Source organism: Cygnus atratus, chromosome 28 (assembly GCF_013377495.2).
Source record: "Cygnus atratus isolate AKBS03 ecotype Queensland, Australia chromosome 28, CAtr_DNAZoo_HiC_assembly, whole genome shotgun sequence".
In the NCBI taxonomy this organism is placed as follows: Eukaryota; Metazoa; Chordata; class Aves; order Anseriformes; family Anatidae; genus Cygnus; species Cygnus atratus.
Genome location: NC_066389.1, coordinates 1,540,971 through 1,566,430, shown reverse-complemented (window position 1 = coordinate 1,566,430; position 25,460 = coordinate 1,540,971). Strand labels below are relative to the sequence as shown.

General features: G+C 61.7%; 5 protein-coding genes across 8 annotated transcripts; 2 read left to right on the top strand and 3 right to left on the bottom strand.

Annotated features, from left to right (window-relative positions):
- Positions 1-299: 299 nt before the first annotated feature.
- On the bottom strand, positions 300-2,928 carry RAB25 (RAB25, member RAS oncogene family). Its single transcript, XM_035571138.2, has 5 exons — positions 2,889-2,928; positions 1,665-1,860; positions 1,367-1,560; positions 1,100-1,180; positions 300-430 (listed from the first exon to the last, which is right to left on the bottom strand). Exons 1-5 carry the CDS (start codon positions 2,926-2,928, stop codon positions 300-302), a joined length of 642 nt encoding a protein of 213 aa, XP_035427031.1.
- A 621-nt stretch (positions 2,929-3,549) lies between these two features.
- LAMTOR2 (late endosomal/lysosomal adaptor, MAPK and MTOR activator 2) lies at positions 3,550-4,958 on the bottom strand. 3 transcript variants are annotated; one of them, XM_035571133.2, is made up of 4 exons: positions 4,818-4,957; positions 4,333-4,495; positions 4,107-4,196; positions 3,550-3,774 (listed from the first exon to the last, which is right to left on the bottom strand). In XM_035571133.2, the coding sequence occupies exons 1-4, from the start codon at positions 4,940-4,942 to the stop codon at positions 3,718-3,720; spliced, it is 435 nt and encodes a 144-aa protein (XP_035427026.2). In that variant the 5' UTR covers positions 4,943-4,957; the 3' UTR covers positions 3,550-3,717. The 3 variants fall into 3 exon arrangements, with proteins under 3 accessions (XP_035427026.2, XP_050571884.1, XP_035427027.2); XM_050715927.1 differs by having other exon boundaries at positions 4,859-4,953; XM_035571134.2 differs by lacking the exon at positions 4,107-4,196 and having other exon boundaries at positions 4,818-4,958.
- A 440-nt stretch (positions 4,959-5,398) lies between these two features.
- Positions 5,399-17,193, top strand: UBQLN4 (ubiquilin 4; the record flags this gene model as incomplete). Its single annotated transcript, XM_035571147.2, is given in 12 exon segments — positions 5,399-5,420; positions 5,423-5,517; positions 7,452-7,603; positions 10,088-10,293; positions 10,610-10,872; positions 12,108-12,266; positions 12,985-13,210; positions 13,379-13,518; positions 13,964-14,047; positions 14,701-14,816; positions 15,417-15,594; positions 16,002-17,193. Coding segments are annotated over 12 exon segments (1,794 nt in total), but the record flags the coding sequence as incomplete, so codon positions are not given.
- A 3,587-nt stretch (positions 17,194-20,780) lies between these two features.
- Positions 20,781-23,412, top strand: GPATCH4 (G-patch domain containing 4). Its single transcript, XM_035571143.2, has 7 exons — positions 20,781-20,927; positions 21,645-21,718; positions 21,849-21,941; positions 22,116-22,223; positions 22,358-22,464; positions 22,552-22,602; positions 22,732-23,412. The coding sequence occupies exons 1-7, from the start codon at positions 20,852-20,854 to the stop codon at positions 23,108-23,110; spliced, it is 888 nt and encodes a 295-aa protein (XP_035427036.1). The 5' UTR covers positions 20,781-20,851; the 3' UTR covers positions 23,111-23,412.
- NAXE (NAD(P)HX epimerase) lies at positions 23,371-25,207 on the bottom strand. Of its 2 annotated transcripts, none has more exons than XM_035571145.1 (6): positions 24,989-25,207; positions 24,604-24,712; positions 24,416-24,526; positions 24,179-24,292; positions 23,947-24,094; positions 23,371-23,863 (listed from the first exon to the last, which is right to left on the bottom strand). In XM_035571145.1, the coding sequence occupies exons 1-6, from the start codon at positions 25,129-25,131 to the stop codon at positions 23,661-23,663; spliced, it is 828 nt and encodes a 275-aa protein (XP_035427038.1). In that variant the 5' UTR covers positions 25,132-25,207; the 3' UTR covers positions 23,371-23,660. The 2 variants fall into 2 exon arrangements, with proteins under 2 accessions (XP_035427038.1, XP_035427037.1); XM_035571144.2 differs by having other exon boundaries at positions 24,604-24,742; positions 24,989-25,206.
- Positions 25,208-25,460: the final 253 nt, after the last annotated feature.

Below are 25,460 nucleotides of genomic sequence, written 5' to 3'. Positions count from 1 at the left end.
CACGGCGGGGCTGGAGGGATCGGGATCGGGATCCGGGCGGCTCGGTGCTGGTGTTAATTAATCAGGACCCGATAAAAACGAGGCGGACGGAGCAGAGCTGCCGGCACTGAGGCTTTTCCCCGTTTCTGGCAGAATTTGCCCGCTGTCCAGGCTCCCCGCCACGCCGGGGCGGGGGGTGGCACCGCAGGCTGCTTGCCCCCAGCCTCTGTTGGTGGCCCAAAGGGGTCGGCACGGAGGCAGCCGCAGCCCCAGCTCCGTGCCCCTGGCACGTCCCGGGCCCCCCGAGCTGCCCGGCGGGCTCAGATGGCCACGCAGCACGGGCGCTTCTCCGCCTGCGCCGGGGCCGAGCTCTCCGGGCTCTCGCTGCCGAGCGACACCGTGCTGCTTTGGCTGCTCCTCTGCTTCTGCTTCTGCACCTTGTGGAAGATCTCTGCAAAACACAAGAGGGGCCGGGGGGGGGGGGGGGGCCGGGTTCGTGTCCTGGGGGAGCAGAAACCTCTGAAGGCTCCCCGTCGTGTTCGGGAGGACACTTTGAGGAGGGGGGGGGGGGGTCGGGGAGCAGCTCTCTCCGGTTGCGTCCCCGTGGCCAAGCGTGGGTGGCGGGGAACACCTTGAAATTTCCTCTTGCCCAACCTGGATTAGTGCTTCGGCCCGTGCTGGGGCTGGCACGGCACGGCACAAATGGCAGGGCACAGCTCGCTGTGCGCCTGTCCCCACCTTCCTGGAGAGGTGCTCCTGGCCGAGCATCGCCCCTCTCCGTCCCCCCGGGCCCCTGCGGGTGGCTCAGCAGGACGCTGGAGACGTTGAGTCAGGAACCCCCGCGGGATTTTTGCCCCAAGGGGCCCGCGGATTACAGGGGGTGAAGGAGCCCCCGGGGCCCTGAGAACAAAGCCACCGGGTGACAGGGAGCGAAACGCCCAGCGCAAAAAGGCCGGAAACCAAACCAGCCGGAAAGGCGACACCGAAACCAGCCCCAAAACTGCTCAGGTGGAGCGGGGCGGAGGAGAGACGCGCTGAGAAACCTCCGCCCGGCCCCGGGTCCCCACGAGGGACCCCGCGCCGCCCCTTCCCCGTCGCCCCGCGGTGCCGGAGCGCGCACCCTTCAGGATGGTCTCGAAAGCCTGCTCGACGTTGGTGGAGTCCAGCGCCGAGGTCTCAACGAACAGCAGCCCGTTGTTCTCTGCAAGGACAGCGGGCCCCCGTGGTGATGGGGACCCCAGCGAGGGCACGGCTCATTTTGGGGCCCCTGCCGGGATTTTTGGGACACCCCCCCCCCCCCCCACTTCATTGTGAGCACCCGCTAGCAGGGAGGGTTGGAGGCTCGCAGCTTGTTTTTGGGGGCGGCAGGAGCAGCGAGCGCCCGTACCTGCGAACATTTTCGCCTCCTCCATGGGCACCTCCCGAGCCTGCGCCAGGTCGGTTTTGTTCCCCACCAGCATCACCACGATGCTGGGCTCGGCGTGGTCGTACAGCTCCTTCAGCCAGCGGTCCACCACGTCGTACGTCTGGTGCTTGGTGATGTCGAAGACGACCAGGGCACCCACGGCGCCCCGATAATACCTGGGGAAGAGCCCCACCATCACCCCGTGCTCCGGATGCCCCACGGCGGCCTCGGTTTTGGGGGGCCGGGGGTGGGGGTGGGGGTGTGGGGAGCCCGTCCTTACGCGGAGGTGATGGCGCGGTACCGCTCCAGCCCGGCCGTGTCCCAGATCTGCGCCTTCACCATGGCATCGCCCACCACGATGGTGCGGGTGGAGAACTCCACGCCGATGGTGGTGCGGCTGTCGTGGTTGAACTCGTTGCGGGTGAAGCGGGACAGCAGGTTGGTTTTGCCCACCCCGGACTCCCCGATCAGGACCACTGGGGAGGGAAGCGAGAGATCCCGCTGGGGCCGGGCGAGGAGGGTACCGAGGCCGAAGCGTGCACCCGACAGGCTTCGGAAGAACTCGGAAAACCCTTCCTGGCCTGATCCAGACCCGCCAGCGGCCCGTTGCCTTTGGCACGGCAGCGGCTTGACCGTCCCGGAGACTGGCACAGGGACAGCCCCAATACAGCGTGAGCCCGGGAGGGTGAAGGGGAAAAGGGAAAAAGGGGAGAAAAAGAAGAAAAAGGGAGGAAAGCAGCCCCTGGACCATCCTGGCCCTATTGACAACGGCCCCAAACATGGACAGAAAATGGGTTTAACCCCCGGCACAGCAAACGGAGCCCCAACCCCACAGCGGGAGCTCTCAGCCCCTCTCCAAAGCCACCCAGGGGCTCGTAGGGCCCCCCCGTGCACTCCCTGAGCACCGCTTAGGCCCCAGCACCGCTCAGGGAGGGGATCCAGGCAGCAGGAGCAGGACGAGGACGCTGCCAAGCCCAGGGGACGCCTGCGGTGGGTACGTGGGGCTGGTGGCACCCGTCCTCCCAAGCGAGGTCCAGCCGGTGGCACCGGGGGGACACCAGCACCCAGTGCTTGCATCGCTCCGGGCCCCACGGCCGGGTCTGACCCCGCGTCCTCTGCGCGTGCCACCACCGAGCACCGTGGCAGGACGACTTTGAAGTGCCCGCCGCCCTCGGCTGGCACGTTTACACCTCGCACGTACGGCCCCAGCCGTGTCACCCCCTCCGCTTACCGGTGCCCCGGGGGCGGCAGAGGGTCCTCAGTACCTCCGCGGAGCCCACGGGCAGCAAGGCAGCCCCCCGACCCCACCGCCATCCGTTCGGGACGCAGCCCTCAGTGCCAGGACCCTCTGCAGCACCGACTGCTTGCTCGCGGGGCGCATGAGCTGCAGGGGTAGCCCCCAGCCCCGTCCTGGTTTGGGAAACGTCAGCCCCGGGGGAGGACCCCCGCCCTCCTCCCACCCTGTCCTTTGGGTGAAGGGAAGGGGACGAAGTTTCCTCCTCACCCTTGAAGACGAAGTTGTAGTCTTCCTCGGCGCTGCTCATGTCGCCCTGCCGCCGCCCGCCCCGGCCGGTTTTCCTCCTTCCCTCCGCTCGAGGTTTCCTCCTTCCCTCCGCAAAGCCTCGAGCGGGGCGGGCTCGTGGAGGCCGCCGGAGGGAGGGGATGCGGAGGGCAAAGTCTCCTCGGCGGCGGGGAGCGAGCGGGGTCTCGGGAGCGGGGCCGGGAAGCAGAGGCGACGCGGGTCGCGTTGGCGGAGCAGCGCGGCCCGGGCCGGGTTGACTCAAGGGGTGGGACGGGTGGTGGCGGCGCAGGTTGGGCAGGTAAAGTCACCCCTGGGACCGTCACGGGGCAGCCGGAGGAGGAGCTGGGCCCGATCCTGGGGCCAGCGCAGCGCGGGGCAGGCTGGGGCAGCGGGGCCAGGAGCAGGGCCCCGGGCTCAGCCGGGATCTGGCAGGACACCGGCGCTTTTCCTCGCCTCTGCTGCCGTCGCGTGAAAGCCGGGAGCAGCGGGGGGGTGGGGGGAAAGGAGCCCCCCCAGACCCTCCCCGCAGGAACGCAGAGGGGCTCTTGGCAGCTTTTTTTGTGCTTGTTGCAGCCCCCAAGCTGGCGGGTAGCTGCCCCGTCCCACCCTTTCACCCTCCTTTTATCTGAGACGCACAGAAGGACACGAGCATCAGACACGTTTTTATTTCCCCTTCCTTGGTCCCCTCCGCAGCAAGCGGCCGTCCAGGCTCCGGGGCTCCCTGCCACGCCGCCGGAGGTGTCGGAGGTGTCGGAGCTCTCAGCCGTGGCGCGGTGCCCCCCGCGAGCCCGTCAGCTCCCTGCTCCCGGGGTCAGGATGCGGCCACCTGTGTCAGTGGCTCCTCCAGGTACTGGACCAGCGCCTGCGCCTGCAGGTGGGGACTGGTGTGAGGGGTGCTGAGCGCACCAGGGCTGCAGCCCCCAGGGGACCCGGTCACTGTGGGCAAACCCACATCCTGCCCCAGCGCCCGGGGGATATTTGGGATCTGCACGGACGCCGTTCGCGTTCTCGTTTTGGCTTAAATTTCACCGTGGAGCCTTAATAACGTGCGGTTTCCTGCCTGAGCTGGCGTGGGAGCTGTCAAAACTCTGCCCGGGGGAGAGAAGCATCCCTGGCATGGCTGCTTGCTCCACCGCCGCCATCCTCTTCCTCCCGGAATTACCCCAACGGCCCCTTTTTTGCCCCTCCCCGCCGCATTACCTTGGCTTTCAGCATCCCAAATCCCACCGTCTCCTTCGCGTACATGCACAGCAGGAGGTTGGCCACGCGCGTGATGGCCACTCGTCCCTCCTGCCCGGAGAAGAACGGCACCTGTCGGACCCCCGGCTGGGCAAGGACCCGTTGTGGGGGGGGGGGTCTGAGGGGGTTTGGGGGTGCCTGTGACGGGGGGGAGGCGGGGGGGGCAGGGGGGCAAGCCCCCACGTACCATGCAGTCCATCAGGATGAACTTGAGGTTGTCCTCGTTGAAGGCCTGGTGCCCGTTCTTGTCGTAGGCCACCCAGATGTTGCTGGCGATGGCGGCGGTGACCCTGGCGTCGGTGTCGCCGTAGCCCGAGTAGGCCAGCAGGGAGCCCTCGTTGTTCAGGAGCCTGGGAAAGAGACGGGGCGACGAAAATTTGGCACCGCCGAGCACGGGGGGGGGGGGGCGGGGGGGGGGGGGGCACCAGCACCCAAGGGTGGGGCTGTCACCCCCAGAGCTGGGTGCTGGGCTCGGCAGCCCCCGCCAGCCCCCAGGCTGAGCTGAGGGAACTGGGGGCGACCCAACGGCCCCACCCGCTGAGCTTTAGGGGGGGGGGGGGGGTCCTGCCCCCTTCCCCCCACCCCCCAGCAGCACCCCCACGGCCCCCCAACCCCGCTGCGTGCCCCCAGGGGGGCTCAGGGACGCCCCCAGCCCGGCTTCGCCCCGCTCACAGCGTGCTCTGGACGCCGCCGGTGTTGGCCTGGCTCAGCACCTGCGTCAGGGCCTTGGGCCGCAGCATGGCGGCGCCCTCCCCCCCCTCCTTCCTCCTCCTCCTCCTCCTCCCCAGCCCCGTCATGGGGGGAGGAGGGGGGCAGCTGACAGGCGCGGGGCACGCCGGGACTTGTAGTTCCGCCGCCCGCTCGGCGCGGGGCACGCCGGGAGTTGTAGTGCAGCGCCCTCCCCGCCTCAGCCGGCCCTGCTCAGCGCGGGGCACGCTGGGAGTTGTAGTTCAGCCCCCCCCCTCCCCTCCCCGCCGCCCCCTTCAGGCCTACTCGGCCCCGGGGGCACCCCCCACCCCCCGGCCGCCCCCGAAACCCTTCCCCCGCAGCCGAGCCCTTTCCCCGCAGCCCTGCAGCCCCCCCCCCCCCCCGCCGGGCCGCCAGGGGGCGGCAGAGGCAGCCCGAGGCGGGGAGGGCCCGGGCGGCGAGCGCCGCCTTTCTCTGTCGGCGGCGGCCCCGGGCGGGCGGCGAAGATGGCGGAGCCGAGCGGCGGCGGCGGCGGCGGTGGAGGAGGAGGAGGAGGAGGAGGAGGAGGGCCGGGCCCCGGCGGGGTGGAGCTGGGGGGCCCGGGGGGGCCCTGATCCGCGTCACGGTGAAGACCCCCAAGGATAAGGAGGAGATCGTCATCGCGGACGGGGCCTCCGTGCGAGAGGTGGGGGGCCGGCGGGGGGGGGGGGGTGAGGGGTGAGGGGTTTGGGCGGGGGGGGTTGGGGGTGTGTGGGGGATTTGGGGGGGGGGGGGGCGTGGGGGGTTCGGGGGGCGTGGGGGATTTGGGGGGGCGTGGGGGGGGGTTGGGGGGGTTTGGGGATTCGGGGGGTGGGGGGGGGGGTTGGGGGGATATGGGGGATTTGGGGGTTGGGGGGGGATTTGGGGGGTCGGGGGGTATTGACTTGAGGGGAGGAGGTGAGGATTCGGGGGGGGGGGGAAGTTTGAGGGGGGGGAGCGGAGGTCTTGGGGTGGGGGAGGGGTCCTGTAAGGCCCCCGGGGAGTAGGGGGAGGTGGGGGGTGGGGGGCTGGGAGGGGGCCGGGGGGTGGGGGGGGAGAATGTTTTTTTGGGGAGAGAACGTTTGGGGAGGGGGAGAATGGTGTTCGGGGGGGGGGGAACGTGGCGTCGTTGGGGATGCGGGGAGGGTGGCAGGAGGGGGCGTGGGAGGGGTCGGCTTTGGGGAGGGGGATGCGAGGGCTCGGGGGACCCCCCCAGGAAGCGGGGGGCACGGGGCTGGGCTGGGAAGGGCAGCGGGGAGCGGTGCTTTGAGGGGGGGGGGGGACACAGCCTGCGGGGCGCCGGGCTCGGGGCCGGATCCGCGCAGCTCCCCGGGGGGGGGCGGCGGGGAGCGGGGCTGCGAACGGCTTCGGGGCAGAGACGCGGAGCTCAGCGCCCTCCTGGCACCCATGGGTGCGGGGTCTGCTCCTGCCAGGGAGCTCCGCGGGGCACGGGGGAGCGGGAGGGGATCGCGAGAAGCGGCTCCAGCGCTGTCAAAGCGGCGTCGCCAGCGCGGCTCCCGGCCCCGCAGCGTGCTTCCGTGCGGGGTTCGGGGCATTTACGGCCCGCCGGAGCTCTGGGGTGGGGAGTTGTGGGGTTGGCGGGGGCCGCGGTGTGCGTGGGCCCTCCTGCTCCTTCCCAGGCAGCTCCCCGAAACCCGGCGGCGCTCGGGGGGGGGGGGGGGGGGGGGGTGCCAAGTGTCCGCTGCCTGCCGAGGAGAGCACGAAGCCCCGCAGCCAGGAGAACGTCGGGTTCGGGGCTGCGCCCTCCGGGGTGCTGGGTTTGCGGGGTTTTGGCGCAAAGGCTGCGAGCTCCTCCAGGGGAGGCGTGCGCTTCTCCTCCCGGCCTTTCCCTGTGAATTTCCGCTGGTCCGGGGCTTCCAAATGCAAAGGGCTTTTTTTTTTTTTTTTTTTCTCTTTCTTTCCTTTTTTTTTTTTTTTTTTTTCTTTCTTCTCTCCAATCAACACGGGAATGCCCCAGCTGAGCTAGCGGTGGCGAGCTTATTGGCAGGTGTTAATCCCTCCCCGTCGCACAGCAAAGAGGAGATGTCAGCGGTGTGCGGCGTGCATACTCATAGGGAGTCCAGCCCACAGGGGTAGGAATTAGAGGAGACCTGGTTTAATTCCGGTGGCTGAGGAAGGACGGTGCCCTTTTCCCGTGTCAAGTCAGAGTAGGGCTTTCCTTCCAAAAAAAAAAAAAAAAAAAAAACACCCCAAAAACCAGACAAATAAAGTTCGGTCACTGAGGATAACTGGTGTGTTTGGATTAGCCCTAAGAGGCACACCTGATCTTTCTTTGGAAGCCTCCGGCTCGCCTTGAGGTAATTGTTCTGTACGTTCTGAAATTTACTCCCCATCTTGAAAGCGGTGTAGAGCTTGTCTTTGCTTTTTTTTGTTGTTGTTGTTTTTGTTTTCCTTAACGCCTCAGACATCCTCAGCAACTGGTGACTGAATTGCTGCCTGCATGGGCTCCTTTTCGGTGAGGTACTGAAGGACTGTCGGTTCCTTATGCCGTTTGCGGGGTCAATCGATGATATCTGGAGCGTTATCTTTCGATTTCTGGTCTCGGCCGTTTGCCTGACAAGCGCTCTGTTTGTTTTTCAGTTCAAAGAAGAGATTTCCAGGCGGTTTAAAGCCAAACAGGATCAGCTGGTTCTGATCTTTGCTGGGAAGATCCTGAAGGACGGAGACACTTTGAATCAACACGGGATCAAAGATGGGCTGACGGTGCACTTGGTCATTAAGACTCCACAGAAGTAAGAAACTGTTCCGCTCGGGGGGGCTGAGAGTAAAGGAGCGATGGGATTACGCTGTGGTGGAGCGGCTCAGCTTCGCCGGGGACTGAAGCAGAGCACTTGTGGGCGAGTCCGGCAGCGGTGACGGAGCGGGACAACTCTTGGAGGCTGTCTTTTCGCCCCACTTTGCCGTTTAACTGCGGGGTTTATCGCTTGGCCTGTCTTTTCCCCGGGTTATGCAGCTGTGTAAGCTTGTGGCAGGTACCTGAGGGGGCAGGCTGCTCTTCGGCACAATTAGCAGACGTGGCTTTGCGTAGTTTGAGCCTCTCTAACTTGGTCACCTTGCGAGATCCCCTCTGAACTTGACGCTGTCCTAGTTCTTACCAAGATGACTCACTGCTAACAGAAATGACCTTCCCGGTGAGTTTGTATTAAGGCTGAAAGTAATGCCCGGGTTGCCTTTCGCTTCCTGCTCTAGCCAGCAGCTCAGCCTTTCTCGGGTGCCGTGGAGGACCCGCGGCGCACACCGAGGGCTCCCCACGGGGCAAAAGGGCTTCCTTGTGGCCCCTGTAGGCATCTCTGCGTGGGCACGTGCAGGCAGCTGGGAATTTGGGGAGGCTCAGGCCGTTTGGCTGCTTGCAGTGAGGTCACCAGCTCGGGAGCACGCTGCGGGCGCACCCCTCGGTGGCTTCCGGCCTGAGCGCAGCTCCCTCGCGTCCGCCTGCGCCCTGTCACTTGGCCTGAGCAAGAACTGCAGGGTGAGCGCGAGGTCCTGCGAGGCCGGGCCTCTCCCAGCGCTGCCCAGTGAAGCAGAAGGCACGAGAGGCTCTTGGGAGCTGTTGCTGTGCCTCAGCCACGTCTTGTTGATCTCGAAATGCCCTTCGCGACAGTTCCTTGGGCTCCCTGCTGCAGGCTGATCAGGCGCCTGGTAAACGAACTGGGCTGCAGCTTTTTGTGCAGGTCCGCTGTCCCCCGGGGGAGCTGACGGAGCTGACGGAGTCGAGATTAGTGCTTTTTTTTTTCTTTTTTTTTTTTTTCCTCTATTCTTTACAAAGCCCAGCGCGTGTATTGTCAGCTTCTGCAGGAGGTCTCGCTCTGAATCCTGCGTCTCCAGGTCGCTTGATAGGCTGATGCTGTTTACCGCTGTCCCCGCAGCAAACTGCGGTAGTTGGGAACCTTTTCAAAGGGTGAATGAGAGAGCCGTCCTGGGCTGCTCGTTTTGTTCTCTAATAGTCACAGATAAGTGCTTACCGAAGTCATTACAGCCTCTTCCTGTGCTGAGAGAAACCAAGTGACCTTTCTGCAGCTTCCTTCTTCCTTTTTTGTTAAGCTTCCTACTTGCTTTGTTCCCCACATGCTCTGCCTCCCTATCAGCGGCCGTTGGTTTTCAGCACCGGTCGGATGGGGCTGGAAAACACAGCGAGGCCTTCAGGTTCAGGTTCTGAAAGTCCTAGAAGGCGTGTGGAGAGGGAGAGGGGCTTAGAGAAGGGAATCCTTCTGGATTTGGGACAGGAGAGAAAAAAGGGTGGGAAAAACAAAAAAACCAAGAGATTTATGTCACTAACGCGTAACGAACAGCAGTGGCGTTTCTTTTTTGAGGTGAGTAAAGTGAATTTTGCCATCTGATTTCATCTGAAAGCTCTTCAGCGCTAGTCCAGGACTCTCGCTGCCATGACTGCAGATGCTTCAGAGAATCTTTGCAATGTTCCTTTTTTTAAAGGCCTATAAAAATCCCAAGGAAGACCTGTGAGTACGAGGTACTGGTTTGGGTCGGTTTAGTCAGTAAAGCTGGCGTCCTGTATCTGCTGCGCTGTGGCTTGTGATCCCGTGTGTGTTAAAAGAAGCCACGGTAAACTTGTGGTGGAAGGAGAAGTCTCACGTATAAGGTAAAACCAAGAGCGGAGGTGTGAATTCGTAGCCCTGCTGGCCAGAAGTGTTGTTTAGGGTGGATGCTCGCTGCTTCATGCCTCGTTTCTCCATCTGTAGGGTAAGGCAGACACTTACTTTGTCCCCAGGAGCACCAACAGAAATATTCAGTGCATGAGAGGAGTTGCAGCAAAGCCAACTCTTGTTTACCCCGTCCACTAGCCCTGCTGTAACCTCCTGTGGTTTCTGTGGGAGCAGCAGGAGGATTTTCCTGTTTGGAGCAAACTCATTGCTCAAGGATATGGCTGAGGTAAATAGTTCAGCGTGATTCAGGCGAGAGCTAGATGCAGCTCGGAGTAAGACCAGTTGAGCCGCTTCGTGTGGGCCAGGATGAAATGTCAGAGGCTGTTATGCATCGGGGTGGGAGGCAGATTCCAACAGATGGAAGGCATCTGGGAGCCACAGCTGTGCAGCCCTGCAGCCGGGAATGAAAGCAGCCGGGGCTGGCTGCTGCTGGGCCAGCGGGCTTGAAGGGAGGCTGCCTCGGTCCGGGGTGCACGGTCCCGCGTCCCACGCGGAGGATTCTGCTCCAACCTCCCCAGTCTCAGGAGTTTAACGCCTCGGTTTGTTTCTTTGCAGGGTCCAAGATCCAACAGCTGCTGCTTCTGCCCCCAATGCTGCTTCTGCCCCCACCGCAAGCTCCCCTTCTCCTGCTGCCCCGTCTCAGCCTTCCACATCCAGCAGCGCCGCTTCGGACGCCGGCAGCGGCAGCAGGCGGAGCAGCGGATCAGGGACTGTGGGAGGTCCTGGAGATGGAGGCCCTAACAGTGCCACGTCCATCCTTTGTAAGTGCTGGCCGGGAGAAAGCCGAACGCGAAAGAAATTCCTGGGAACGGGAAGGAGCCGGGAGCCCCTGTAATTGTCCCTGCCGCTTGCACGAGTCGCTTCCCCCAGCGTAGCTCGGTTTGCCTGCTCAGGATGACAGCAAAACCCTTTGTGAAGCATGTGCAGGGGATGTCCTCCCTCAGAGCTGGCTGCCGTAGGAATAGGATACCCCAAGATGAGTGCGGGTGCAGTTCAGCTGATGCACTTGTCCTCTTTTTGCAGCTGCCGGCAGTTTCTGACTCACGCCTCTCTCCCCGTGTGTTGTTCCCTCTCCAGCTGGCTTTGGCGGCATCACCGGGCTGGGCAACCTTGGGATGGGCTCGGCCAACTTCATGGAGCTCCAGCAGCAGATGCAGCGGCAGCTGATGTCCAACCCCGAGATGCTCTCGCAGATCATGGAGAACCCCTTGGTGCAGAACATGATGTCCAACCCGGACCTCATGAGGCAGATGATCATGGCCAATCCCCAAATGCAGCAGCTCATGGAGCGAAACCCGGAGATCAGCCACATGCTGAACAACCCGGAGCTCATGAGGCAGGTGGGTCAGCGCACCGGGGGCTGGTCCAGGCGGGTCCAAGAGCATCTTTGTGGGCCAGCTTCGGTGTCTGCTCACAGAAGGGGGCGTGTGAATGCCAGCCTGATGAATTTAGAGATCTCTTCCTTTTCCTTCCCTCTGTAAGCTCCTCACAAACAGATGGTGGTCTTGAGTTAAGTGAATAGCGATTACACAACCCACGTGCCTGCAACTCTTATCTCCCTTGCAGGGCTGTTGTGTCTATTATGTGGTGGGCAAAAAAAAGGATACTGGGGTCGTTCTAGTGTGCCACACACAAGGCTGCTGTGTTCTGTGGAATGGATGGGAGCAAAAGCAGTCACGGAGCAATGAAGCTACTGTGAATGGGTTTCGTTCTTCTCTTTTTCTGTTGGTGGATTAAGTACAGACTTGCAGAGCTGTACGGTTGATATTTTACTAGTAAAATATTACACTAGGCATAGGCTGGGATCCTAGAGGTCTCTTTTTTCTGTACTGTCCCAGAACAGAGAGGGCCCGTGCCCCGGAGAGCTAGCTGTCTGTCCGAAGGTTTGTCGGAAGGCAAGCGTGAGGGGAAAAGTGAGAGTGTGGGTGTTAAATAGTTGGCAGGGCGCTGCTGTTTCCCCAGGAAGACTTTTCAGGAGGTGTTTCCGGGCATGAGCGTAGTTGCCCTGCGCTTCCAGTTGTCTTTCCTTTCAACTGTGTTGGGCCTACGTGAAATTCCAGCGTTGCAGGACTAAATGGTGAACGATCCATGTTTATGCATCTCCTCAAAGGAGGTCTGGGTGTTCTTTGAGCAGGGGAGACCCACGAGAAGTCTGGAGATGGTGAATTACTTGGTTTTTCTGCAACAGGAAGGATCCAGTCTCTTCCACCTCAGTTTTTGAACGTGGTCCACCTGCTTTGAGTGGGAACATATGGGTGTTAAATGTTTGGATGTCCTGATACTGCTTAGAAACGAAACAAGGCCGAATTGAGGTTATGAAGGAAGAGAGCTGAGCAAGGGTGGGAGGAGCCAGGATCCCTGGGCTCTCTTTGCTTGGATAAATGATCTCTCTGCTCTCCGGCTGTGAAACGGGTTTAATTATACTCTTTCTTCTGGGAGCTGAGACTTAACTCTTTCAGGGCTTGGTTGGTAAATCAGTAGGATACCGCTGGGCTGCTCACCGGGCTCTCGATCCACTTCAGTCTTCCATGGTGCACGTGGAGCTGAACTTCCCACCTTTCTCTCCTTCTCCCAGACAATGGAGTTGGCTCGTAACCCTGCCATGATGCAGGAGATGATGCGGAACCAGGACCGTGCTTTGAGCAACCTCGAGAGCATTCCAGGAGGCTACAACGCCCTGCGCCGGATGTACACGGACATCCAGGAGCCCATGTTCAGCGCAGCCAGGGAGCAGGTACGGGCTGCACACGGGGCGCAGCGTGCCGAGCACGGGGAGCTGGTCTTTCCCTAACCCTCGTGGTGGCGGGCAGCCTCCTCAAACCACAGCTGTTCATCCCCTCCCCTTTCAATTACGAACGCAGCCGTCGGCAGAACGTCGTGCGGTGCCAGTCAGCTGCCTTTGCTGCGTGGTTTGGGTGTATCTGAGCGGGGACCTGCCCTTGCTCCTCTGGTCTCCGAGCAGGCTGGGTGCCAGCCGTTGCCGATCCGAAAGCCCCACAGCTTCGTTAGCACGGCCCTCGGCTCCCGGCAGGGCTTACTGTATTAGCTCAAGCCTGACGCCTTCGGATTGGAGCTGGCTGCGCTCCAGCTGGCTTGGAGCACGGGAGGAGCGAGCGCAGGTCTGGCTGCAGAAGGCTGCGCAGACATACTCCAGTCTAGCATTACCTACTGGTATGTCCGGGTGCTGATTTTACATGGATGTTTGGAAGGCCTGTGTTTGGGAGCCAAATCTAGGGCTGTGGCCGTTTCTCGAGCCTGGAGTTTTTCTGAAAGTGGCGTGTTGTGGATTACAAAGTTCTCAGGAGGCAAATTATGGCATGTGTTTAGCAAATCCTGGACCCAGATGAATATGATGGGCTGTTCTCTAGCCACGCAGTGGTGGGGTTAGTCCAACATTCCCTGTTAGGGCTGACTGATTAAGGCTATTTCTTCGTTCTCCCCTTCTTCCCTAGTTTGGCAACAATCCTTTCTCTTCCTTGACGGGGAACTCTGATAGCTCAAGCTCTCAGCCTTTGCGGACGGAGAACAGAGAGCCGTTACCGAACCCCTGGAGCCCCACGCCCCCTGCTTCCCAGAGCCAGGCGCCCAGCAGCGAAGGCAGCACTGGCCCAGCAACCACCCAAAGCACACCGACTGTATCCAACCCCTTCGGGCTGAATGCTGCTAGCATTGGGGCTGGTACGTAAGCGAGAGAGGGACCAGAAAGAGGGTGGCAAGCAGCTGTGGCTGTTTACAGCCATATTCCCTGTTGCCTAGTGGATAGGCGGTGTTGTACTTCAGGCACTGCAGCAGTGCTCAGGCTTGTAATGGGTTTTCCTTTGTCTTCTCCTTCGTTTACCCTTACAGGCATGTTTAACAGCCCAGAGATGCAAGGCCTCCTGCAGCAGATTTCCGAAAACCCTCAGCTGATGCAGAACATGATCTCTGCCCCTTATATGCGGAGCATGATGCAAACTCTTGCCCAGAACCCGGACTTTGCAGCACAGGTAAAAGCGTTGCGATTGTATCTGCTATTATCAGGCAGGCCTTGGGCATGACGCACATGAGACCAGTCTGCTTCTGTAGCTGGAGAGGTTTTTCTTGCTGAGAGCTGAGCGAATGTGTACAACTCTGTTTTATTTCTCAGTAGCTTGAAGGTAGTCACAGTAAGTAGCGAACTCTTGTGTCTTTGGTGAGCCCCTAACAAAAGAAAGTGGCTTTCAGAGGCACATGGCATTGGCCCTTCTCTTTGCCCTTGGATCCTGCGTTCAACACTGCTGCCAGGAATTGAGCTGTCTTATTTCAGTTCCCACGAGCAGGGGAACGTGCTGAAAGCCCAGGGAGGAAGTCAGGGGCACGACTGACTTGTTCTTCGTGGCTTAGTTAGCGTAGGGTCTAACAGCCAACGGCAGCAAGCCTCTGACCCTACCTACGTGTGCTGTCTCTTGCTAGATCATGGTAAATGTCCCCCTCTTTGCTGGGAATCCACAGCTTCAAGAACAGCTCCGCCTTCAGCTCCCTGTCTTCCTGCAGCAGGTAAAGGCCCCTGTCTGGCCCTGTGCTGCTCTCAGCCCCCGGGCTCCAGAGCTTTTCGATCCTCTGTAGGCAAGGGAGCATCTCGGCTGTGTCGTCAAGTGGAGTAGGAAGCATGTGGGCTTGGGTGGTTTGGGCTGTGGAAGAAAGGGGGTTGCGCAAAGGAGAGGGAAAGTGAGAGCGTGTTTGGACGAGGCCACCTAAATTAGGTGATCTAAGCTACCTAAAGGTGGACTTGAAATTGGACTAGTCACGATGCATGAAACCCCTTTGTGGACAGTCTCTCGCAGTAATGAGCTTACAAAACTGAAAACGGCTAATTGTGCTAGAGCAGCTGGTTCACTCAGGTAAATCGAATAGAATCGCTTTAATTCCGAAGGCGTGTGTTCCCCTTTCTTAATCCGATTCACCTAGCCTATTTAGGAAATTTGATCTAAACTCTTTCGGTGTCTCTGTGTAGACGAGCCCTGCAGTCTAGAGACTCGAAGGAGAAACCAGACTCGCAGGTTCGCTCTGGCTGCAGGGCTCGAGGCGCAGCTCTGTGCTGAGGCCGCTTCAGATTTAAAGCTGGTGGCTCGCTGGCTGCAGAAGCTCTCGCTGTTTGGTACCCGCTGAGTGGTTTTTTTTTCTTTTTTTTCTTTCCCCTTTGTTCCCAGATGCAGAACCCAGACTCCCTCTCCATTCTCACCAACCCCCGCGCCATGCAGGCGCTCCTCCAGATCCAGCAGGGACTCCAGACGCTGCAAACGGAGGCCCCAGGACTAGTGCCAAGGTAACGAGTGCTGGAGAGTGGGTTTCTGCAGGCAGAGCTGACGTGCTTGATACCAGCAGGCAGACTAGTGGTCGATTCATCAAGGAGAGTCATGGGGACCTGTGTGTGCGCGCCTGCAGGCCTCAGTGAGCTCCAGCTAATTAGCACTTCCTGCTTGTTTGCACTTGGTGCGGGGAAGTCCTTGACCCTTTCTTTTTGGAGAAAAGATCCGGGCGAGCTGCTTGGTCCCTCCCCTGTCTTTTGGTAGCGGTTGGACGCGAGAATTTTATCTCTGAGGAGAAATGAGCTGCGCAGCCAAGGAGGTTGGGTGGGGAAGTGAGGTCAAACTGGTCTGCCGGCAGCCCTCGGGCCCTCTGCTCTCTGGCAGCGCGGGTCGCCTTCAGCCTTTGCAGTTCCTTTCAGGCTGCACCTCTGTTGGGATTGCCTACTCCCCGTGGCGTGCATGACCGGGGTACAAATGAGGCCAATTAGGTCGACGGAGCCGTCCCGAAGCACGGGTTGGGGCAGGGGCTTCCCCGTGCTGCCTAACTCCCACGAGACGGGCAGGGGACGCCCAGAAGCGCCAGCTTGCCTCTGAGCACACCCTGCCTTTTTCTGCAGCCTCGGCTCCTTTGGCATGCCTCGAATGCCCCCGTCCTCCACAGGAGGAAGCACAATCCCGGAGAACCCCGTTCCCTCTGCTTCGACGCCGGCCAGTGCCTCTCCAGCTGGGGGTGGTAACCCCCAACAGCAGCTCATGCAGCAGATGATCCAGCTGCTGGCCGGAGGAAGCTCTCAAGTATGTAACGCCCAGCTCCACGCTGCTGGGCTTCTGGGGGACGTCTGCAGGGCGAGCTAGAGCTTGTCCCGATCCCACCCCGCTCCGGGGACGCAGGTCCGCAGCGGGTTTCTCTTGGGCGCGGTGCTTTCTGCTAAATTTGCAGGATTTGGTGTCCCAGAGCGGTTAGTTCTTTGGGGTAATGCTTTGAAACTAAGAGCGCCGTAGGTACAGAACTGGGAACCAACTGGGTGCGGCGTGAGGGCTCCGCCAGAGCCCGGGGCAGGTTGGGGGAGGCGGGTAACGTCGCCAAACGAGCCTGGAGAGTTTCAGTGCTCGGCACAGGGTCCCTGCGCGGCCGTTACTGTCCACGTTGGATGTCGTCTCTGCTCTCTGCCGCTAAGGTCTTTTGTCCTCTTCCTCTGCAGGCGCAGAGTCCTGAAGTGCGATTCCAACAGCAGCTGGAGCAGCTGAATGCCATGGGCTTCATTAATCGTGAGGCCAACCTCCAGGCGCTTATTGCCACTGGTGGAGACATCAATGCAGCTATTGAGAGACTGCTGGGCTCCCAGCCTTCCTAAACTCTTGTCATGCTGCCCCACAGATGTCAGCACATGCATCCATACACATGCGCAGGGGGATCTTTCAGGAAAGCCCACCATCATTTTCATATCTGACAGCTGTCCATGTATTTAAAACAAAAAGATACAGCTTAACCCCTGACCTTCCTACTAAGTTAAGATTTCATGTTGAAATGCTCTTTAACTGGCTTGTATGTGGATTCCAGTTCTCATCGTGGCCACAAAGACTTCAGATGTGTATTTTTTCCTAAATATGCCCTCTGTCTCAGACACTCTTCTCTCTTTCTCTAGATGGTAGAGGCGATACTTCTAGTTATTTACCTGAATGATTGTGTTTTGAGTAGCTTGATTTTAACTGTACATGATTCTCTCCCTTAGCCTTCCTTTCAGGCAAATATTTAAAACTTGAGCCAAGTTTGGTTTCTGGTTATTTCTCCCAGCATCTTATTGGGAATGGATCAAAAGAAAAATTGAAGTGGCTTGGAAACTTCTGATGTCATTTGTTTTAATACTTCATTGGATGAACCGAGCTTGTGTCCCTCGCACACAGGTGTCGCAAATCTCCTGGTAAAGGGTTGATGTGCATGGAAACTACATCTGCACTGTGGTTCCTTACGCTGTCGGGATAGTGTAAAGTAGCCTGGATGCCTTCAGGGATCAGGCTTGCTGTTGAACTCGAGTTGAAGCGGCGTGCAGAAGGTGTTTGAAAGGTGGGTTTCTGCCCAAACGATACAGTTCTTGTGCAGCAGTGTCAGGGGTTTGTTGGCTCAGCAGGTTCATTTCTGAAAGCGTAAAAGCAAGAAGAGGTTGAAAAACAAGGCAAAGATCTCTTCTTTCCACTGGAAAATGTTGACGTTCATGTTCTTCCCAGTTTAGACCACCCTCCCCCCCCCCCATTTTGGTGTGTTTGAATGTTACGACTCTCCAAGAAACTCTCCCCAAGGACCAGCAGGGTGATATTTTCCCAAGAGCCTCCATGGCTGTGTAATTTGCATACCATTTTTATCAAAGAAAAAAATAAATGCGCACAACCATCCGTCTCCCTGCGCTCCATGTATCTTCCTTGATTGCCACACCGAAGCTGATTGAGTTCCCCTAATTATTTGTGATTAATCTGTCTCATCCCCCTCGCAGGTAGGGCGGGGTGTCGGGCAGCCTCCCCACCTCGCCGGGCTTCCTCCGCTCCTGCGGCAGGAAACCTTCTGGCCGCTTCAGTGCTTAAGAAATGCTGCTGAAAGCTTGCCCCAAACCTGGCTGTAAACGTGCCCGTTCACATGCTGCCTTTTCATTAGGGGCTTTTGCGTTTAGGACGATCGGGATGTCCCGATGCAAAGCGTATCAGAACGGCGGGTTCTTCGCTGACCCCACAAATGATGGCAGTGCTGATGCCCTGGGGAACCCGGGCAGCTCTGCGCCCCGTGGATTTTACCCCTGCTTTTCAGTAGCAAGGAGGGCACTCGCTGTTAGCTCGGCACGAGTGTTCTGCGTTTCTTTGATGTTATTTTTTTTTTTTTGGTAGGGGAAGGTTGGGCAGTGAGAGGGAAGGGGAGAAATCCCAGCGCTGCTTCCTGGAGCCCTGTAAGACCCGCCGCGCCCGGCTTGCTTCTGGGTTGGAGTGGGATCGATCAGCACGGTGGTGTTGGGGTGCAGGTGGGGCAGCCAGAGGAGATGTGGGAGTGCAGGAGGCCTGGGATTGCTCCCGCCTTTGTGTGATGTGCATCACAACGAAGCTGGTTTTTGTTTTTTGTTTTTTGTTTTTTTTTTTAGACAGGGATTCAGAACGCCTAGGTTTAATCTCTTCTCTTGGGGGCTATGCCTGTGTATGTGGATTCTTTTCTGCAGCCTCTCCTCAAATGTAAAAAACCAAAACCCCACAAACACTTGCAACAAGCGCGTACGGACGGGCGCCGAAGTTCTCGATGCACTGGTGGAGGCAGAGCTCTTTCCTCAAGCTGCTGTTCAGCCCCTTTGCAGCTGAAAGTGGCTTTCCGAAAAGGCCTGCGTGATCCCAAGTGGTTTCTTAGGTTTGTTGGACGCCCTGTGCCTGCGCTTAGGATGGGGTAAGCAGGTAAGTGCAAGGGAGAGGAGATGGCAGCTGGCGGCGGCGTCACTTCAAGATCATTCCTCACCTGCTGCCAGCCACGGTGCCAAAACCAGGATAAGGGGGCAGCCCGCTATCTCGGGGGGCAGCCTCTTCCCGCCTGATGCTCACCCACCGGCTCGCCAGTTCCCCCTGGGGAATTTGGCAAAGCTGCCGTCCTCCGCTCCCCTCGCTGCTCGGGGGGTTTTGCTGCCTGCGTGCGGAGCACCCCGCGGATTTGGGGCTCCGATTCCGTATCTGGAGCCACGTGGAGGGGCTTGGCGCTGGTGGGACCCCGGGGGGGGGGCTTTGGCTGCAGCCACTTGGCCCTGGGGACCCCCCCCCAGTGGGGCTGGGACCTGCTCAGCTCGCCAGCAGCCCCGCACAGCCTCACCTTGGGTCAGCCCAGGCTTGGGAGGAGAAGGCGGCTTTGAACGCTGGTGGAGAGGGAGGTTTTTAGTGAAACCTTAATCCCCTCCGGAGAGCTCTCCCTAATCCTCAGAAACGAGCTGCTCAAAAGCCCCCTTTTAGAGGAACAATTGTGCTTGCTCGCTGTTGTCTCTCTCCTTCCCCAAGGAATTGCCCCACGGTGTTTCTCGCTGACTGTTTCCTCTCATTTTTCTCTGATAAATATAAGTAATTCCTTTAAAATGTAATAGACGGAGCAATTTCCTTAGCAGGTAGTGGCAAATCTGGCTGATTGACTGGGGGACGTTTCTGCTGCAAAGGACTTAATTTCGCTTTGTTCCTCCCCTCTCCCTGGAGGGGAAAGGCAGCATTTTCCCCCAGTAACTGGAGGTAACACTTTCAACTTTGAAGTCAAACCTCTTAAATGTGGAGGAGGGAGATATTGCAGGAAATGAACAACTAAATTCCCTTCAAGAAGTCTTTATTTTATTTTTTTTTTAATTTTTTATTACTAAACCTCCCTGGCTATCCCCTGTGCTGCGTCCAGCGTCTGTGGCCCTGATTACGAGGGTGCGAGGTCAAGGCGACTGCTCGAGTTAATAACTTCTGAGCGTGCTGCAAGAGGGGGCAACGGGGAAATCTCCCAGGGTCGGGAGGTCAGAGCGGGGATAGCTTATGGGGAAAAAAACATCTAAAAGTGCTGCAACATCTTCGTTGCTCAGCCCTGGGAGCAGTAAGGGAGGGATGGAGAGAGGGGGCTGAATTGTGCTTCTCTGCCTCCCCGCTCGGTTCTGTAGCTGCAGGGCAGAAAACCGGCACCTGGCGCAGCCGGCAGGATGCGGCCATGTCGTGCTCAGGCCCATCCTCGCCGCGCTCTGACTCGGTTTATTTTCAATTTTCTCCAGCATGACGCTGTCCTGCTTCGCCTGGCTGCAGTGTGCCAGGCTTCTGGGGTGCGTTTCGGGCCAGGCCTGGCCGGAGCATTTGTGCTCCCACCCGTGTCTGCGCGAGGGGCCCTGCCCCAAAAAGTCCCCGTGCACCTCTGACACGTGCCAGCAGCTCCGGGACAGTGCAGGGGATGCCACAAAGGTTGTGCCCAAGGGGTTGAGTCCCAGCTCAACCCCAATTCCCCCTGGGGGAGCCAAGATTGCCACGGTGCTGCTCCGGCCCTGTCTTTGGGGGAAGAGGGGGGACATCTCCATGCTCCTTTTGCTGCTTTGGGGAAGGAGTCTCTTCTGGCGTGGTTTCGTGGTGCTGGGTCCTGCCTTGCTCGTGTTTTCCTCGGGGGGATGCCCCTCTCCTCGCTGCCTCAGTTTCCCTGCCCTGCCAGCAGCGGAGCGGCCTCACGGTGTCCCCCCTCTTCCACGAAGGTTATTCCTGCTGTTTTCATCCTACCGCCCACAGCAGACGGAGCAAAAAATGAAGCAGTTGACGTCCCTGTGGTGGGGCCGGGGGCTGTGAACGGGGCGGGGGGGGACCCCGGGACGAGCCTGGCCTGGCTGTGGGGACACAGTGACAGCTCGGGGTGGCGATGGGACGGGGAGGGACAAGGACATGGTGTGGCTCACCCATGGATGCTGGCACCGTGCCCCAGCACCTATGGGACCCACGGAGACCCCCAGAAGCCATGAGGGGAGCCCTGAGCACCCACAGAGACCCATGGGGACCCTTGGGAGCCCAGGAGTTGTGGGGACCCCCAGCAGCCTTGGGGGGGGGGGGACCCCCAGGGACCCTCAGCAGCTGGGGGGACCCCAAGCACCCACAGGGACCCCCAGCAGCCTTGGCGGGGGGGGGACCATTGGGACCTGTGGGGACCCCCAGCACCCACAGGGACCCCTGGAAGCCTTGGGGACCCTCAGGAACCCCGTGGGCTCCCAGCAGCTGTGAGGACCCCCAGGACCCCCAGAAGCCTTGGGGACCCTTGGGACCCCCGTGGCCCCCCAGCAGCTGTGGGGACCCCGAGGACCCCCTGGACCCCCAGCAGCTGTGGGAGACCCCCAGGACCCGGGGGGACCCCCAGAAGCCTTGGGGACCCTTGGGGACCCCCGGTTGCGGGGTCCTGCCTTGCACAGGGGGGAACTTGGGGGGGGGGGGGGGGTGGGTGTCTTTGTACCCCCCCGCCCCCACCGCGCACGCGCGGGGCCCGCCCCGGGGGCGGTGCCTCCCCCGCCCCGGCCGTGCCGTTCCGTTCCGTGCCGTGCCCGCCGCCATGAGCGCCCCGGAGCCGGGGGGCCGGGGGCTGAGCTTCGCCGAGGGCCTCCTGCGGCGGCACGGCTGGAGGCAGGGTGCGGCCCGGGGCTGCTGGGGGTCCCCCCGGGAGTCCCCCCGGGTACTGGGGATCCGCGGGGATGTTGAGGGTCCCCGGGGGTGTTCGGGGTCCCCACGGGTCCTGGGGGTCCCCGCATGGCTGCTGGGGGTCCCCGTCGGTGCTGGGGGGCCACGGGGGGTCCTGAGGGTCCCCACAGCTCCCAGGGGTCCCTGTAGGACCCGGGGGGACTCGCGGCTGCTGGGGGTCCACAGGGGTCCCAAGGGGCCTCACAGCTGCTGGGGGTCCTGAGGGTCCCCACGGCTCCCAGGGGTCCCCACAGGTTCTGCGGGTCCCCACGGCTACCGGGGGTCCCCTGTGGCTCCCGAGAATCCCCACAGCTCTCAGGGGTCCCCACAGCTTCTGGGGGTCCCCGTGGCTGCGCAGGGCTCCCAGGGGTCCCCCACGGCTGCTGGGGGGTCCCCACGGGTCTCAGGGGTCCCCGTGGCTCCTGGAGGTCCCCGTGGGTGCTGGGGCACAGCGCTGCCCTCCACGGGCAAGCCACGCCGTGTCCTCATCCTTCGTGTGGCAGCAGGGCTGGAGGCGCGGTGCAGCCAGGCCTGGGGCTCCCTCGGGGCTCCTTTCGGGTCCTTTCCCTTGAGAACCCCCCCCCGGGGCATCCCCCCCCTCGGGCCGCAGCCCCACGGAGCCCCCGGTTGTGTGGAGCCCCCGTGAGCGCCGCTCCCTCCGTCCGCAGGCAAGGGGCTGGGCAAGCGGGAGGACGGCATCAGCCAGGCCCTCAGGGTGAGGGTGAAGTGCGACAGCGCGGGGGTGAGTAGGGTGACGGGAGGGGGCCGGCCCCGGTTGTGGCCCCAAAACACACCCCGGGGGTGTGCTGGGGGTCCTGGTGGCTGTCCCCTCTTTGGAGGGTCCCCCTGTCTGTCCCCTTTTCACCCCGCAGGTGGGTCACAATGCGGCCGAGCAGTTCTCCTTCCACTGGTGGGATCACGTCTTCAACGAGTCCGCGGCCAACATCGCTGTGGAGGACGGGCAGGTAGGGGGCGGCGGGGAATTTCACCGGGAAGAGGGATTTGGGGTCGCCTTCGGGGTTTTTTGCAGCCCCTGAGGTGCGCAGTGCCCGGCGCAGCACGGTCCCCAGTGCTGCTGCGGGGGGATGAAGGCAACACGCGCGGATGAAACGCGCCCGTTTGCACCTCTGCTCCCGCAGGACGGTGTCTGCGTGAGGACCCTTGGTGAGCAGCGCACTGGGATCAGCAACAAGAAGCCCCGCAAGGCCGCCGGCGCTGGCTGCAAGCTGTACGGCCGCTTCGTGAAGGTGACGCCTCGGGACGCGGCTCTGTGAAAGCTGCTGCGAGCCGCGCGCCCCCCTCTGCGCCGGGGACTTGGCAGCCTCTTGCTGCTGTGGCCCCTTTCCAGCCCCTTTTTCCACGTCCCCCTTTCCCACGGCAGGCAGCCACGCTCACGGCACGCGGGGAGGAGCCGGCAAAGCTGCCTGCAGGCTCGGAGAGCAGCGAGGAGGAGGAGGAGGAGAAATTGGACCGCTCTTCGGCCCGGAGGCAAGGAGGGAGGGACAGGGGTGGCAGGGGAGCCCTGCTGCGGCTCACGCCGGTGCTGGGGGTGACACGTCCCGTCTGTGTCCCCAGGCTGACGGACGAGGAGCTGGTGAGAGCATGCGGGGGCCGCACAGCACACAAGTGAGTGGCTGAGGGGGGAGCTGCGTTTTTGGGCTCCCCGCTCCTGGCAGGCTGGGCTCAGGGGGGCGCGTTCTGCCCCGGGGGGCGCCAGACCCCGCTGCGAGCACCCTAAACCTGGGGTTGTTGCAGGGGGGCCCGTCACGGCCTGACCATGAGCGCCAAGCTGGCGCGCCTGGAGGAGCAGGAGCGAGCCTTCCTCGCCACCTACGAGCAAAAGAGGGAGCAGCCCCAGCCCGCAGAGCTGCAGGAGAAGAAGAAGAAAAAGAAGAAAAAGAAATGGGCTGGAGATGGAGCTGAGGCTGAGGCGCCGCAGAGCTGCGAGCCAAGTGGAGAAGAGGAGGTGGAAGGAGAGGAAGAGAAGGTTGTGAAGAGAAAGAAGAAGAAAAAGAAGGACAAAGAAGAACTGGCTGAGACAGAATTACCTCTAGAAGAGGCAGAAGGGGCAGAGCAGGCTGGGCACAGCCCCAAGAAGAAGAAGAGGAAGAAGAAGCGGAGGGAGGAGGAGTGAATGCCGCCGGTACCGCCTGGCTGGGAGGGCACCAATCCTGCCTGCGGCACTGGTGGGCACCCAGAGCTGCAGCCGAGCCGTGCGTGAGCTGCATGGGGCTCCTGGGCTTGTTGGGCTGGGGCTGGATGGAATTTTGTTTCACCCACGGAGCCTTCCGCCTGCCTGGGGTGCGCTGAGATCCCCCCAAACCCTAGGGCTGGGACGTGTTTGTTACGGGTCCACCACCGACGGACACAAGAGCAGAGCCCACCGAGCATTGGTTTGTTTCCCAAGGGCATCAATAAAACTTTATTGCAGTGAAACACTCCTGAAGTGCATCGTATGACAGATCCTGGATTGTGTCTACACCTAGAAGCACTCAAATTAGGTTCTAACCCCAACCCCAGCCCTGGCAGCCTGCAGCAAACCTGGATCCTGCTGCCGGAGCTGGGTAGCGCTGAAACCCCGCGCGGTGCTGAGCCTCCTCTTGGCGCAGAGCCGCACCTTTGGCAGAATTGGGCCCTGCTTGGCCGTGCCCGTGCCCAGCGCGGCCGTTCGAGCTCCCCCAGCCCTAGGTGAGCTGCAGGACGCAGTCCGTCCCCGGGTACGGGGGCAGGTTCAGCGCGTATTTCTTCTGCAGCGCCGCGGGCACGAAACGGCCACCCAGGAAGTGGTAGCGGCCGGCGAAATGCCGCGCCGCCTTCTTGGGCGCCGTCAGCGAGATGAGCATGTCGGGCTGCAGCCCGTCCGCCTTCCCCTTCTCCACGTCCCAGCCTGCAACGAACCCCAAAGCCGGGCTGGAGCAGGGGAAACCCCGTCCGGGCACCTTCTGCCCTGGGGGTCCGGCCGCTACTCACCCGAGGGGATGTCGATGCTGGCCACGGGCACCGTGACGTGCTCGAGGGTGCTGAGGATGCTGCCGAAGGGCTCCCGCACTGCTCCCGTGAAGCTGAACCCAAAAATCGCATCCACCACCAGCCCGTAGAGCTCGTCGATGAGCGCAGCCTGCGGCGGGGGGAAAACCAGCCCCAGGGTGGGGGTACGGCCCCGAGGGGGGCCGCATGCCATTTTGGGGTGCTATTTGCTCACCTCTGCCGGGAATTCGGAGAGGAAGGGGATGTCCATCTTCTGGCACTGGGTGGTCAGACCTTCAAACAGCGGCTTGTTGGGGCGCTTGGGGTAATACACGGTGGGCTCGTAGCCCTGCGAGGACAAGGATGGAGCCGTTTGGGGGAGCAGAAACCCCAAACCTTGCGGGTCCTGGGACCCTGGGGGCAGGGGGCGAGGACCGGCCCCGCTCCCCTCGGCCGCGTGCGGGACACTCACAAACATTTTCAGGTGGCGGGCGCAGACCAAGCCGTCGCCTCCGTTGTTCCCGGGCCCGCACACGACCAGCACGGCGGGGAGGCTCTTGGTGAAGGAGCCGGGGGGGTACGCCTGGGGCGGGCGGGGGGGCAGGGTTACACCGGGCTGGGTGGGCACCCAAGGGTGCCGCTCCCCGCTTCCTCACCCACCTTGGCGATGGCGGTGGCGCAGCTCAGCCCCGCCAGCTCCATCAGCTGGTCCACGCTGAACTTGTACTCGGTGAAGAGCTCCTGGTCGATGGCCTGGGCCTCCTCCTGCCTGGGGGCGCAGCGGGCACCCGTGGGACCCCTGCGGGCACCCGTGGGACCCCAGCGCTACAGGACCAGGGCCAGCACGGGGGTGCCGCTGCGCTAACACCCCCCACCCCACTTTGGCATTGCAAAACACCCAGGGACAGGGGGCCAGCCCCCCCCTTGCACTTCCCCCCGCACCCTCTCCACCCCCCCCCCCCCGCAGCCCTTCCACCCCCCCCGCACCCACCTCTCCCCCAACCACCACCACCACCCCCCCCCCCAAAAAAAAATGACCCCTTACCCGAGGAAGCGCAACCCCCCCGTGCTGGAGCCGTGCATGGCGCAGCGGGGGCGGCTCCAGTTCCAGCCCCGGTTCGGGCAGCGCCCCCCCGCCGCCACCAACAGCCCCAGCCCCAGCCCCAGAAGCGCCCGAGGGCCCCGCATTCAACGGCCCGGCCCTGCCCGGCCCGGCTCGGCTCGGCTCGGCCCGGAGCAGCACGGAGCAAGCGCAGGGGGCGGCCCCGGAGCCGGCTCCTCCCCGGGCTCCCGGTTTGGGGTTGCTGGGGGGGGGCCGCTGGGGGGCGCTGGGGTGGGAGCGAGGAAGGGCGAGAGGGCGGCGGGACGTTCTTGCTTTATTTCGGGGGGGGGGGGGGTTTCCAGCAAAACGGTGGAGGGCCGAGGGTCCGGAGCCGTGCAGGAGGGTGCGCAGCCGAGGTCGGATCCTGCTGCGGCTGTGCCGGTGGAAGGGGCCGCTTGTGGCCCCGGGGGCTCCG